The sequence below is a fragment of the Larus michahellis genome, chromosome 6 (assembly GCF_964199755.1).
Source record: "Larus michahellis chromosome 6, bLarMic1.1, whole genome shotgun sequence".
In the NCBI taxonomy this organism is placed as follows: domain Eukaryota; kingdom Metazoa; phylum Chordata; class Aves; order Charadriiformes; family Laridae; genus Larus; species Larus michahellis.
The window spans coordinates 45007523-45023174 of record NC_133901.1 but is presented as its reverse complement, the minus strand read 5'-3'; the positions used below and the strand labels follow the sequence as shown (position 1 = coordinate 45023174).

The window sequence follows — 15652 nt, the reverse complement described above, 5'->3', positions numbered from 1 at the left end:
ACAGTAACTGGGTTGGCATTTGTTACTGAGCTGTATTAGAGATTTTTTTTTTAAAGACAATCCATGTTTGCCCTCTGTTGCCAACCCACTTCACTTGAGATGGCATAATGCTTACAAACATTAAAAGAAAATGGAAAGCAAGTTAAGCATGTACAGTTGAATTCTTGAATCACTGTTCTAAGAGACTGAAAGGAAAACTTAAAGGCTGAGTTTTATTCTTGGATTTTTGACACTGACTTAAGTTATCAGACTTCATTTCTGTATACCTGTAGGAAATCTAGGTGCTGTTGTAAAGGGCAACTGTGCTTCAAAGAGTTTTTATCATCCTGCAGATGGCACAGGCAGAAGCATCCTTAGAGAGATGAGTAAGGTGGAAAGAGATAGTCCCTTGAATTAATTCTCTTGTTTACTTACTTCAGGATTTTTCACTTAGCATCTTTTGTTAGGCAAAAAAAACCCCACAACCTTATTTTCGAAAGAGAATGTTGTAAACATTAAATGTGAATGTGAAGAAACCGTTGTGAACCAGCAACATCTGAGCCCAGTTCCTGCCAACTCTTCTTCATAACATGCTTTGATCAGAGGAAGTTTTCTTCCAAAAGATGTTGCTTGAGCAAGTGAGGTTGTCTGGAAAAAAAAAAGCTTGAGTTTGGGTGTGGGAAGGAGATGGCTGGAAACAGTTGTGAAAGTTTCAACATCCTGGTCACACAATGTTTACTTTCATAGTGTATGGGTTCTACAAAGACTGAATTAGCCTAGCTAATCTTGGCTTCGTTGATTGTGAGGTCTGAGCCAAGGTTTGATTAGGTGAAACTACCATAATTAATCCAGTAGACCAAGTTTGATAGTTAGGTGTGAGGTCTTACAGTTTGTAAGAACGGAAATGTATCATTGGTGACACTAAGTAGAAAAGTCATTGCTTCCCAAGACCACTTTTTAATAGGCTATTTCAACTGTTAGTCACCAACTATTGCAAGGCAATTCTGAATTCTACAGTTCAATTATTTTTTTTTCTTTTCATGCCTCCAGCCAATTTTGGTAAAAACAACTCTATTGTCTTGCTGTTGCCAAATTAACAACTCTAACAAGATCTGTTATGGAACACATTATGAAAGAAGGTGAACTCCTGTGTATCACTATAGTACTGTTAATCAGTGTCTTTTCATCAGCTGATGATGTTTCTCCATGTGCACTTTTTCTTCTAATGCTGTATTTTGAAGACATTTTTGTTAAGGGAGCACTTAAATAACGAAGTGATATGGATTTTTCCAAGGTATTCTCTTAGGATGTATATTCTTTGCACTTAACTCTAGCACAAATACCTGAGTAGCAAGATGGTCATTTACGTTCCCTTGACAGCAATAGACTGCTTATGTGAATTACTTTACAAGTCTCTCTGATATCTTTCTCTTATGCTAAACGTAGTTAGCTTGAGAATATACTTTATAAAGAAAAAACCAAAAGACAGTAAACATACAATTATGGGACATTGTACTGTGTTGATTTTTTGTTATTTCTCTGTTTTAACAGGAAAGTATTTCCTTATTAAAATGCCTACATATTGCTGATGAGTGTATGATGAACATTCAGAGACTGTTGCAAGGCTGCAGGGGTGTCCCTACAGATTGTTCTCGTTAACTTTAAGAGTTTCAGCTGTTTTTCCCTTCTGTCTTCTGTATGTTGCATCTTGTTCTTGCACATTACATGAGAAGAAGAATTTGATGGAATTTTAATGGCAGCTGATATATAAACTTAGTTTCTTTAAAACCTAATCTAGGAATAAGGGCTTCACTGTGTTAGCATTACATTTACATAGACTTAGAAATTCTGTCCTAAGATCTGGGCAGACAGGCTTAATCAGTAAGATTGTTATCAAGACAAGTGGTTTCTCTGGATAGTTAATAAAAAAGAAAATATTGCTGCTAAATTAGGCAAACTGCAAATATCTTATAGGGAATAGATAACTTCTTTTGGTGTAAGAATTTTATGTGTGGTGAAAGGGGAATATTTAGAGTATATTTCTGTGTTTTTGCAAGATTTTGGAGGAGCATTTCAAAGACTATTCAGGACTAGAAAGGGTATAACTAAAATGTTGAGAGGAAAAATTTGCTTGCCTTGAAAACCAAACCAAGATTTTGTTCCCCGCTCTTATAATGTCACCCATAACCTGCTTTGTAGTTAGAATATCTCTCCCTTTCTGCCACCTAAACATTAGGATTGGAAAAATTATTTTCTTAATTTTTTAAAAGACTTTAAAATTGGAGTGCCTTTGATTAATGTATTTCAAATTAATATAAAGCATTAATTCTTTTGCCTTGAAGCTAAATGAAGATTCAGTGATAGTATTAAGCTTTTGGCACCATCTTGTGGAAGATTGTTTGGCAAATAGACCTAGGAGAATGTAATCTGAGAAGTTGACTGCACTGGATTTACTTATTAGAAAAATTAATAGCTATAACTTTGCATTAATACTTCCTCTGCTAGGGTGAAGAGAATAGGTATTGTCAATAACCATTTTACAAGACTTTTCCATGTGGGTTGCTGTTGGCAAGCTCAAGGGTTTGCAACCAATTCATTTGACATCATGTGGAAATCATGGGCATCCAGAAGGAATGTTAAATGAAAAATATGCTTATAGCGGTCACCTTTTTCTGTTTTCCTGTTTTTTCTCTTTCAGGGTGTGTTATCTGATCTGACAAAGGTGACTGGTCTTCATGGTCTGGACCCAGTGGTGCTTGTCTTAGTGGTGGGAATAGTGATGTTTACTTTGGGATTTGCTGGTTGTGTAGGAGCACTGAGAGAAAACATCTGCCTACTGAAGTTTGTAAGTAATATCATTATATGAGTGGATTATTATGTGTGTGAAAGCTGGGAATGGTGGGTAAAGAACTAATAGCAAACCCAGATAACTTACAGAATTTGGTTTGTTACGGTATATACGGTAAACTTATGACAAGCATCTGAGTAATGACATTAAAAGCAGTATAGGTTCAAACCTATGTATTTCTTCCTCTTTCTGGAAGATGTTTCTTCCCTTCTTCGTGCATTCTGCTATACAGTGATGTTGTTATAGTATGTACGCCAGAATCTAATATTGTGTATGTTCTGGAACATATTAGTCAAGAATTACTGCAGGAGATGGTATAGTGACTTAGAAGAACAAAATCCTTTAAAAATTTAAGCAAAACTTGGACTTTGGTGGCTGATGTGCAACCTCTTAAACGGTTGGTTTTATACTGAGGCTTCTTCTTTGCATTATATCTGAAAACCGTTAAGCTGGACAAAGCGTTCTAAAACTGGAAACAATCCAAGAAGTAACATCAAGACTACTTTAGCCCAGTTTTGCAGATTCTCATTTATTAATATTTTCACTGCTGTGCATAAAGACTGTAGTATGGTGCTCATTTTACTTTGGAGTTCAGGTGACCAAACCAAAAAGATAACCCTACCTCTTGGGAGTTTCTTTACATTGTATTCTTATTTAACAAGCTGTGTTCTCACACTGTCTGTACTGAATGAGAATTTTAGCCTATTCTCTGTGTCCATTTCTGGTGGAGTTGGAGTAGGGATGCATTCAAAATGAATGGATGTTTTCTAATTTGGAACTTTTTTTACAGTTCTGTGGAGCAATTATGTTTATATTCCTGCTGGAGCTGGCAGCTGCAGTTCTGGCTTTCCTGTTCCAGGACTGGGTGAGGGACAGGGTCAAGGAATTCTTTGAGAATAACATTAAATCCTACCGAGACGATATTGACCTCCAGAACCTCATTGATTCGCTACAGAAAATTGTAAGTTCATATCCTGTCACTTCTTGTATGTGTTCTAGGAAAATAAGTTGATTTGGAGGTTTTCCTTTTTATTACAGATTTACAACATTCTGTAGTAATGGTGCCATGTTACAGGTGTGCTGTTTTGTTCTTTCTGCATTGAAAGCATCAGGGAGGCAGGATATTCTGGGATGCAGTGCTGCAAATGTGGAAGCTCTGACAAGCATCCATCTGCCTTTTGACCTTCTTGACTTGTTTCTAGGTTCTGGTCAGTGTTGCACCATTTTAAGTGAGAAGTGAGTGACAAAAAAAGTCTTTATCCTGAAAAAATTGTGCAATGGAGCTGGTAGTCTGCACTCTTATTTTAGGAGGCAGTGTAGTCTTGTACGGGGAAGCAGTACAGGGCCTCTTATCTTCTGACATGTGCTTCATCTTGAAGCAAAAGAGGATTTTTAACTGGGAAAGGCTAGTCTCTAGTCAGGCAGTTGTCAAGGAAGGTTGAAATTTTACACTCCTGTGGTCCTAAAATCTTCAGTGTCCAGAAGACAGTGATGTACACCAGGAGAGGACAAGGCCTGTGCTAGTAAGGGCCTGGTGGCTTTCACTCGATCAGCTGCTTCTGTAATCATGCCCAGGAAACAACCAGTGAGGGTGATTCTTCTTTCACCAAGACGGTGGTTTAAAAATCTATACGGTGAGAAACAGAGTACATCATGAAGAGGTAAAATGGTTGTCTCCTTTATGTATATTCCCCCTCCCCCCCCCCCACCTTAGGAAAGAAGGTTTTTTTTGTCTGTCTTCCATCTTCTAGAAGATCATGTTTAGAAATCAGTACTCACAGCTCAGTTTGATAGCAAAGCGCATTCTAGAGCGGATACCAGTTTGGTCAACTGTATATTTCCAGCAAGCTTAGCTATCCTGTTCATTCACTCTTGTGTCCGTTGTTATGGAAGCATCCTCTTAAGTTACCTGGGTGGATTTCAGTGCTGTTTTTGCTTTAGCTTTGGGTGCTATAGGGAACCTTTTTGTAAGGTAGGGCTCCTCCTGGCCATCACCACCAGTGATTGTCTCAGTGTTGTCTACTCTGTTGTTGCTCTTTCTGTTCATCTAGTTTCAGTGCAGTCAGACAAGCTAATACGCTAAGCTGATTTACAGTTGAACTCCAGTTAAATACTTTTCAATGAAAATTAAAGGATGAGCTTACTAAAAGGAGTTCACTGGACAGATTAACAAGCTAATAAACCTGAAAAAGGAAAGACCTGAAAAATCTCTGAATCCGTCTGTCGTTGATTCATACCTGAAAGTACTGAGGAAGGAGGGAAGTATTCAATGTTGGGTAGCAGGTGTAGTTCTGCAAGGGTTGGATAACAAGGTGCAGTAGTGTGTTCAAATGCCTCACTGATGCCCATCTTCTAAAGAGCCATGCTCCTTTGGCTGACTTGCTCTGTTCTCAGTGTGTGCCTTCGGACCCAGAGAGCTTTTTGTAGGCAGCTCCTTGCTCTGGCTAATTATAGAACTTTCAGGCGTGTAAGTGATCTCATACTCTAAGTAGTACCTTACCTAAGGTAGATTAGCATGTTAGTGGTGGTATGGCTTATTACAAAGGTGTAGATGTGAGGGAGGAGGGACTTGAAAAACAAAAATGAACCTCTTACTTTTTTCATGGTAAATGTATTAGTGACTTTAAATCATTTTTTTTTCCTGGTGTGTCTTCTGTTCTGACCATTCTGTTCAACTCTTCAGTCATGTTTCCTGTGAAAACTGTGTAAACAATTCTGCTTTCTGTTCACATCCAGTCTGTCACCACTTAACTTCTGAATCCATTTACTGACTTCAAGTTATGGTGGTCTCACAGACAGTTAGGTTTACAAGGTTTGTGAAGACAGGCAGTGGGCGGAGGAGAGATGGTAGAGATATCCTAAGAGGATGGAACTTCATGAGGTACCAGGAAGATCTGTACAATGGTATAACATTTCAAGTACTCAAATTATAGAGAAAGATTTGCTCATTTAAATATCTAGGCCAGTAAACTGCAAAACATAACAATCAGAAACTAGCTTTCATTAGTCCCAGGAATTGAACATTCCTTGAAATGTTGGGATTTCCCCAACCTGCAGTTGTGGTAATTACAATACACTGTTTAGGTAAAGAAACTTACATGAAACACTTCTAGAGTCAACAGACCTTTGAGCTAGTGAGACTTTACCAGTTATTTCATTTGGATATGAAAGCCTTCTCATTTAAAATAAAGGAAGTACATTCACAAATGTTTGGATCCACTTTTTACAGTAAAGGAGAAGAAAACCTGAAGATTTTAAGGATGGAGTCACAAATTCGAAGGAACGCTTTTTATAGTTTTTCTGGTTTTGGTTGACTTGGAAATAATGGGGTACAAAGCATTTGTATAAGCTATTTTGTCACACCATTCATGGACGTACCTTGATTACATCTGGCAATTACACCTAAAGTGGTAATTTTTATGATTTTGCTTGTCATGCTGACACCTATTTCCAGGAGCAGTGTGCCCAATGTATTGCTTTGATTTCATAGAGCCACAGTGTTGACTACTCATATTTTTACTGTGATGTTGCCATTGATTCTGCACAGCCTTAGAGAAAGGGAAGATGATGAACAAATATCATTCCAGAGAACTTGTTCAGTTGTCTCTAAAATACCTCCACATGCTAAGCATTTGTATATCTGTTGCAGAACCATTGCTGTGGTGCCCAAGGTCCAGATGACTGGGATTTTAACATATACTTTAACTGCAGCAGTGAAAGCAAAAGTCGTGAGAAGTGCGGCGTTCCTTTTTCCTGTTGTATACCTGATCCTGCAGTAAGTTGTTTCCTGGCTCTGTATTGTTCTGATATTGTTGGAGAGTTATGAAAGGAAGTACTTCCTGAATATCGTGTGATGACTGGGGCTTTAAAAGGTCTTCTAAATAATCAAAAATTACTGTTGCGCAGACAAACTCTTTTCATGTTTCTTTTCCGTCCTTTTTAGAGTGCAAATATGGCAACCTATTATACAGCTGAAAACTTGTCACCAGGAATTCAAGCTATTGTTGTATGGCTTGAGTCTGCAAGTATTGGTAGCTGATTTTTTTTTTAATTTTTTTTTTTTTTTTTATTCCCAATACATTGTTTCATTGAGTTCCTGGCCTCTTATCTAGCTTGTAAGGACCTGAGAGCACTGTCTAAGCAGTGTGATTGCCCCAGTTACAATTCATGTTACACCACCCCTCTGCCAGACAGGTAGAAGTAACTCCATTTGCTGATTGTTTATCAGCAGCTGAAGTGCTCGTGCACAAACTCAGTTTAAAGTATTTGAGTTGGTTCTTTGTTTTTGGCAAGATTTAGGTGCTTATTGGTTGAATCTGTTCATTAAACTTTAGGAATATGACCCTTTCAGTGGAAGCCAAAATATGGAGGTAGGAAGTAACATGCTTTATAGTATTAGTGGGAATAGTTACAGCTCAAAATCAGTCCAGCAATCCTTGTGCAGAGCAGATAGCCCTTGGTAGGTTATACTAAGGCTTTTGATTGTCTCGGAAATCAGGCAAGAAAAAACTGTCAGGGAAATACTCCATGTTCAGATTCCCCAGTAATTATTTTCTCCTTTAATTTGGAGCAGTACTATTCCTGTACTGCAACTTTTTCTGTTGCTGGTGCTGTATTTAGGAGATGTAAGTATGTTTAAATCTTTTTGATATGAGATTCTACTCCTAATATTTCAATATAACTCACTGTGCATTGTGTAAATTAAGCTATAATTGTGTGATACATGTTTTCATAAGTCTCATACAGAGAAAACAAAAAATGTCTTAAAAGGAATGTCTTTGTATCTTTGGAGATAAATACTGTCATTGGCTTATGTGGGGTTGTGATCTGGAAGGTGTTTGTGGTCTTCCTACTTGAATCTGCAACTGGAGTGTTTTGTCTTTGAGACTAGGTATATCTTGGAGCTGGGTTGTGTGTGAGAGTTGGAACTATTGACTGAGAGGGGGTCAAGCAGCTTGCAGCTGTTACTTGTTTTAACTGATTGGGATAGCAAGCTGTGTACCACTTGAAATGATGGAGTTGTAAGGCATATTTCTCCTGTACAGCAGGTGTAAATAAATGAGCCTGATACCTCAACACTGAGGTAACAATGACGGTGTTCTGTGAAATAGCTAACGTGAAACCGATCTTGGAAATGCAGATGTCCTACCTGTATGCTGGCAGTACAGTTGCTACACTTCATGTTTAAAAGTCCTTGCTAGTTAAAATCCAAGCGATAAAAGAAGCTGGGATTTCCGGTGGAGGATGTTTTCCTGCTAGTATACACCTCTGCTTTGTCATTAGTTTTCTTGTGTTCTGGTAGTGCTTTGCTCATTTTCACTAAAAATGCTTCTTAAAAAGGTTGGTTCAGGCAGTCCTGGTTTGTCTGTGAATCTAAAAGACAGAAAAACTTCCTGTGATCAGAAATTAGTAGAATTCAATTGATTTGTTTTAAATCTCTTTTGCTTTGCAGCAAAAAGTTGTGAATACACAGTGTGGCTATGATGTCAGAAAGAAGGTAAGGTTCTGGGATCTTGTTGTCTGTCTCGTTCTGTGCCTGCATAGGCAAAATTGTGGAATTGCTGATAGATATGTCAGCTTAAAATTGTGAGAACTAATTGACTGTGCTACATCCTACCACAAGTAGAGATTTTCCTTTGTTTAAAGTAGACTTGTACTGTGGGAGGGTGGAGAAAACAAGTGACGGAACAGGTAAAAGGAAAGGTGTGCTTCAAAAAAGGGTAGGAGGTGCATTTCAGTTATTAGTTCTAATAGTCTGACTCTGAATGCTTCTACCTGCTAATTCTAAAGTATTCTAATAGCAGGAATTGCAGGAAGATACTAACATCATTGTCCGACATTCCTTGCTTTAATCTGGGCATATATGTATTTCTGGAGCCTGGTTAAAAACATTACTTCATAAGTGACAAATCATTAGTTTAGCTGTATCATGTGATTGACTGATCTTATAATAAACTTGAGCGGAAAGTAATATTCTTATTCTTCCTCTTTACATTCAGAGCAAGAGCGAATGGGAGAATCAGATTTTTGTCAAAGGATGTATCCTTGCTCTTGAAGCTTGGTTACCCCGAAATATCTACATTGTTGCAGGTGTCTTCATAGCTATCTCACTGCTCCAGGTTAGTTGTTTTTGTTATGCTACTTTGAAAAAAGTTTCAAGTTTGCAGATACAGACCTGCTGAGGGTAAAAGACTTTATGGAGAGAGGGGTACAGTAAATATTTTGACACTGCATTTTTTTAATTATAAGACTGGTATGGGAAAAAATTACAGGGATGGGGGACAGAGTGAGAATATCTGAGATAGAATAATTTTACTCTGTTGAAATTATGTTCCTCAAAGTAGTGAAGGTCATTATAAAAATACAATTATAATACATACCATATATGATGATTGTGATGTATATTATTATATATTAGTATAGCAATATGCTAATATGTGATCATTTTATATAATTGATACAATAATATATTTCTACATTTCAATATGCCATGAGGGAGTGAAGATCTGGTCATCTACTTGGTAGGTCTGAACTACAGCCTTCTCTCACAAATGTAAAATCACTAAAATACAGTTCTGTCCTTCATGCTAAAATTAACATTCAGCTGTCTGTAAGTGACGTGTAGCCTACTGCTCAAAAAAAAAAGTTGAGGAGGGAAATTGGTGAATAAGTTGCAAACGTGGTATTAGCAGACCCAGGTGAAGGACTTGCTGTGACTTCTTTTAGTACCCTGTTGATGCTTGATACATCAAAGAAAAAGAACCAAAATTCTCAGTAAAACATATAAGATTACTTCTTTCAAGGTGGATCCTGCTTTCATTGTGGCAGTTGTTTACACTTACCAAAATTTCTTTGCTATGATACTGCTTCACTTCAGTGGGAAATAACAGACTTGTAAATCTGCTACAGAATGTGTTTTCCATTTGACTGAAAATAGTTGAGCATAGAGTGCTGGCAAAATACCTCTTCCCAGCCATGGCAATACTGCCCTCTGTTGCTTGGTTTTTGGTGTTTTATCACCACCTACTGATAGTGCTTCCATGGCTTTGAGAGATACCGTCCTGAGAACACCACCTTCAGTTAGGAAGGTATTCAAGATAATCTTTTGGCAGTGTGGTGACTGACAGTAACTTGGTGGTGGTGTTCTTATTCGTGTTTTGAGTCTCTCGGAAACTACTTTCACGATCACTTGTATTTTCAAATTAGGTCTGTTGTGCGTTAAACTATTTCATGGTGGGACTGAGAGTTAGACGTATTCTGTCTACATCTAAAAACCTTTTGGCTCTTTTAAAACTTCACCCTAATCTTTCGTCGTTTTTCTAAGAATGTTTCAGGAAACGTGCTGAGTTAGGAATTTATCTTCAATTTGTAAAGAAAGATTTCCCCAAGAACTTGAGTGAATGTTAAAATTTAAAATTTAAATGTCTCAGAATAATCTGGGATTCTTCTCACTACTGTTTGTGACAAGATTTTCATTTTAGTACAGGTAACTGTACACTGTGAATGTATTTAAAAAACTTGATCAGAAAATTGACTGGATTATCCAAAGTTGTGGAATGAATGAAAATGCCTGACTTGTAACTTTAGCAGTAGGTAAGTGTAAGTGTTATAAGACTCAAGTAAGCTTGGCTAAGTGGACTTCTTCCAGCTCTAGGGCATCTAGAAGCTTATTATTTTGGATGCTCCTGAAGTGTTACATGAAAACATCTTTTTCTCATGAATTTTATTTCCTCTAAGATTTTGCCTTTATTACTTTTTAGTAATAGCCATGCTTTGATGGATGATCCTGGCTATGAAATGATATCTGAACCTGCAAACACTTTATGAGTGCATATGTTTATTCACAAGAGTAGCTGCACTGACATCAATACAGTGTAATAGGAACACATAAGAAGTAGGTTCTCATTCTGCAATAATGATTAATGGTAATAGGCTCTAATTTTTAAAAACTTTTTGTAGACTGGTACATTACAAGTGTTTAATCTCACAAATGGTTTGTTTTTTTGTCTTTTTAGATTTTTGGGATTTTCCTAGCCAGGACATTGATTTCTGATATTGAAGCTGTCAAGGCAGGTATTGCCTTCTGAACATAAAAGCAGACGTGTTGCAAAAAGTATATTTTACAGTTATTGGTTGGACACCAAGGTGGAAGAAATGCACCATGAAATACTCCTGTTATTAAAAGCCTTATGTGGATTGTACCCCACTCATGCTTTTTGTTAGAAGCCGATACAAAAGATCTCCAAATACACATCTGTCTACTTTTTTTTAATGAGACAACTCAGTGCACCAGCATTGATCTCTGAGGAAGAAATGGAATTTCTCAAGACATTGGCAGAACAGATTGTAAAGATTGTAGCAAGGAGACATGAAACTGCTGTAAAATCTTTCCTTGAAGGATTACCGTGAAGATTGTTCTGTTTTCACTCCCAACTGTCATCAATTCAAAACATAATCTTTTCAGAAGGTGTGCTGATTTCTTCAGAATCTTGAAATCATTTTAATCTCTACATGTAGACTCATGCAGTCATTTTTTGGCAAGATACCTAGCAACCGTAATCATCATGGTATTGGAAATTGGAAAGAAAACAGTCACAGATTGTCTAGTTCTTTAATTGCTTTTCAGTTGTGCAGAAGTAGGGATATTTCTGTTTGACTGGGAATAACGTAGATGTCTCAAGAGCAGGAACTTGTGCTAAGCATCAGAGCTTCAGTAACCCATGCCATTTTAAAAACACAAGCCTTTTCTCAAGAGGGGAAAAATCCGACTATCTGTAGCATTATATGTTAGAAATCTCCATTTTGGGCAAGGGGGTGTGAATCCCTGGTGCTGTTTCCTGTCTGAAAAAATGTAAATATTCTTTATTTATAGAAGAAAAAAAACTCTTTAAAAATGCTTAGCTTTTTATTGATCAGTAATGTCTTTAAGAAGTGCTGTCTGCAGAAATTCCAAAATGCAGCGTGTTTCAGTAGGTAGCAAGCACGCTACGCTAGCTGTTGATGGTTTTTGCCTTTCCTCTAGTTTCTCTCAACTGCTATATTGATCTTCACAAGTCCTAACTGCTAATATCAAGACTGATGAAAAACATTTAAATTCAGTATTGATCCCTCCTGTAACTTGTTTTTTGAATGAGGAAATGCGCATTTAATGAAAGATTAGAGTTGTTGACTTTTTAAACCTTCTGTAAAGCTATTGAATCATCAGTTCTGCTTGTATTCTAATACATGGTTCAAATGCCGCTCACAATATGGTGAACCAGAATTTCTTCACTGCAGTTTTCTGCATCAAACTGAACTGCTCCTGCTGAAGTAATTTTTTTTATTATTATTATTTTTATTGGAAGAAAACTAAACTCGCTTCTTCCTGTCCTCCCTTCTTGGGAGTTCAATAGATGGATCTTTAGTTCTTCTCTAAAGTCTTCTCTGAAAGACTTTGTCATAGTATCTTTAGCTTTAAGATAGAAGTATGTGACTAAAAAGTTCTTGGAAATAGCTGTAGTTGTCAATTTTACTGTGGGCCATATAACTAACATTGTTTACTGCTTCCAGTGACACCAGTTTTTTCAGGGAGAGCAGGTTTATTTACAGTGCCTAACATAGTGTAAATTTTAGAAAAGTATATATTTTTATAATGATATTTTACTACATGTAGTCTGCCTGAAGGATTTAATACTTGTATTTCCAAAGTATATGGCTTTCTTAGGAAGCCAAAATTTTAAATAGCGCTCTGATGTCGCTTTTTCTATTATGCATGTATTAACAAACATTTCACTGGCAAAAGCTGATCAACAGCAGGAATCTTTGTGTCTGTATTGATTGTACAGTCGTCCTTCTAGCTTTTAATCTGTGAAGCACTTCACAGACAGTGCTGTACTTCTCATCTACTTCAGTTCAGCTTTCATAGTTCTTTTTCTGGCCAGTGATTGAGACACAACAGGAAAAGGAAGCTTGTCTAAGGATGCCTGATTTCCTTACAGTAGCAGAAAACAGCCTGCTATTACTCATCTGAGAAACGTGAAAGTAAAATCATGAGAAGTGCAGTGATTCTTTTTTTAATTTTTTTTTTTAGCTTTGATGTACAACATGGAAACAGTAACAGGAGATCATTGAGCAGAGAGCAAGAGGCATTTCTTTTGTGGAACCTTGAATTTGGGGCCTGTATTACTTATTTTGTTGAATCTAGTCCATTAGGAGCAGCCAAAAATTCACTGCTGTTACTGCTACTTTGCAAGCAGCAAAGCAGTGTCCAGCAATCTTGGCTTTAAATTCTGGTGCTTGAAACTACAACACCTCATCGACCAACTTACTCTGTTAAGGTTATCTGTAATAATCTGATGTATGTAAAATTGGAGAAGGATGCTTTCTATTTGTAACTTTTTATTTGTAAAACATTGCATTGAAAATTGCATCTAGGGAGTATGTTTCCCTTTGCCACTCTTTGACACAGAAATCTCCTGATGCTGGGAAGTCATTTCAGCAGTTGTTGAACATCATCGAGGTGTCAAAGATATCTGTGGAGTTCATGCACTGAAATTAGCTGCCGACAAGAGCCATTGTCATGGATCTGGATTCCAGTGTCTGCAAATCTTGCCAAGTTGCCTGCAGACAAATGAATACTTGGTTTCTTTTTGAAGTACTTTTTGTATGCAAAACAGAATTTAATTGAAGTGCTGTCTTTCCACAGTTTGTTCTTACTGGCTTTGGCCGTATTAACACCAGCTTTGTATCAATGCTCCAGTTATTTGGAACTGAATTCAAGAGAGCAAGTTCAGGATCTATAAATTCATGGAGTGATTTGTTTTCACTGTGGATAAACTTCTCTGTGCTTATTCAGTATCATTTTTAAAACCCTGGGGCTCTAGGCTGCTTTACCCCTAGACGTTCTGAAGTGCACCCCCATTGGTGGTACGCATGAATAGTGTAATTTCAGACTTGGAATGGGAAAACTTCCTTACCACTTTCTACTGTAGTTATATTTAGCATCTTCTCTGTGGAACTGCAGTGACTTCATGGCTAAAGATTTAGGTTATGGTTTAAAAAAGGTCTCGTCAGCAAAAGCAGTTGGGTGTGAGCCTGCTTCTAAAGCCTTGAAGGAGAAGCAATTCAATGATCTCACAGAGAGGTTTGATAAATTGTTGATGTTGAGATTTCAGTGGTTGCATTTGGAACAACTCCACAAACACTACAATGGAAATAAAGTTTTTAATGAAGATGTCAAATACGAGATCAGACTTGAATAACTAGACTGAGAGAAAGAAACTTTTCAGTGTGATCACTTTTATTTTGCAGAAACAAGCGCAATTTATTTCTGTGAAGCAATGTATTTATTTGTCAGTATGGTTGACAGTGCAACTGCCCTTTTGTTTCTATTAATATACCTGCGTTTGGACACAGTTTCCCTGTACATGAAAAGGAGTATGAATATAAGCACTGAAAAAAGTGCAGTGACCAAAGGAGCTTTGGTTGCCTCCTGAAAACCTGAATATTTCTTCCCAAGGGGTCTTTAGTTTTGGTGACCTTCATACAGTGCCATGTGGATAGACTCGTACCTTCAGTCCATTGAGGTTGATGTGGCAATTGGCTTATAAGTAGAATTGCCTTGTTTTTTGTCTCCCCATTTCATCCTTTCCTCTTCCTTCCCCCTGCTGCTGTGAGTTATCATGCAGCTTGAACATTGTTTAGCCAGTGGAAGGGGAGGTTCTGTCTCTTCTGCGATGGCTTTTTCTGAATGACTTTCAGTATATTTTTTTTTTCTCAAGCCTTAAATTTGATTAAATAAAATTTAATGTTTTGTACTCCTGGAGTTTGATTTCTAAGATTTGTTGCTTCTAGTCGCTAGTATTTCCCTCTCTAAGGTTTAGACTGGCTACTGAGACTGGAATTTGTGGATAACTACAAAAATGGTAAAAGTCCACTGGTGTTCGTGTGTATATTTTGCTGAAACTAATTATTGATTATTTTTTTTTCAGTCTGGGCTGCTGAATAATAGATAACACTGTTGCTTTTCCCTCCATTGTTAATGGAAAGCTGTGAACAAGTGAAGAGCTGCAGAATGGTGTAGAGAAATCACTAAGTCTCTGGACACCCAAAAAGTTAAAACTGCTGTTTGCACTTTGACTGCCACTATCCGCAGTTGTCTTGTGATTTGCACAGTCTATGGTTTGTTGTGTCCAAGCAAGGTTCCTGAAACTACTGCAAAGTGCAGAAGGGAAGTAACTTCCAGATTTGAAGATAAGGCTTGCAGAAATAGGTTTGTGTCTGCTGCTTTGACCATTTTAACATTTCTTTAATGCATTAAAACCTGATTTTAATTTTAATAAGGTCAGAGAAACATTTAACCAATAGTGGCTATATTAAAATCATGCAGTATCTGGAATTAGATAATGTAGAATGTTAAGGTTGGATGATTTCTGGTAAGAGTGACTTAACTTGAACGTAGCTATTTGGTGTGTGTATATATAGAACTTAAAATAGATCCTGATGTATCTTATACTAATGCCTGGTTTAGGTACAACTGCAGATCTTATTCTGAAGTTACGGTTGTCTGAAGCAATTTCTTTTCTCATTTTGACATTGGAAATGTGTGGGATGCCCATATCACTGCGTGCTTTAAGCTAGAGAAAACAGTATGTGGTTCAGCTCTTGATTTTTCTTTTTTTCCTACTCTGTGGTCAAAACCTGCTTGTATGTTACTCACCAAGTGACTTGTTTGGGTGGTTTTATGAAATGCCCTTTCTCAAGAGTACTCCTGAAAGTGATATTTGGTGTCAAATATAGTGGGCTAAATACTGCTAACATGTTTTGCAGGTGGGAAAGCTTTTGCAG

At 37.3% G+C, this 15652-nt stretch overlaps 1 protein-coding gene across 1 annotated transcript in view; it reads left to right on the top strand.

Moving 5' to 3' along the window:
• The window catches only part of TSPAN14 (tetraspanin 14), a 47951-nt gene extending 33329 nt beyond the window's left edge, over nt 1–14622 (top strand). The window contains exons 4-9 of the mRNA XM_074590792.1: nt 2678–2824; nt 3618–3788; nt 6477–6602; nt 8280–8324; nt 8827–8946; nt 10843–14622. Coding sequence (XP_074446893.1) covers nt 2678–2824; nt 3618–3788; nt 6477–6602; nt 8280–8324; nt 8827–8946; nt 10843–10914 — 681 coding nt within the window. The 3' untranslated portion in view covers nt 10915–14622. The remainder of the gene's footprint in view (nt 1–2677; nt 2825–3617; nt 3789–6476; nt 6603–8279; nt 8325–8826; nt 8947–10842) is intronic.
• The last annotated feature ends 1030 nt before the right edge of the window (nt 14623–15652 follow it).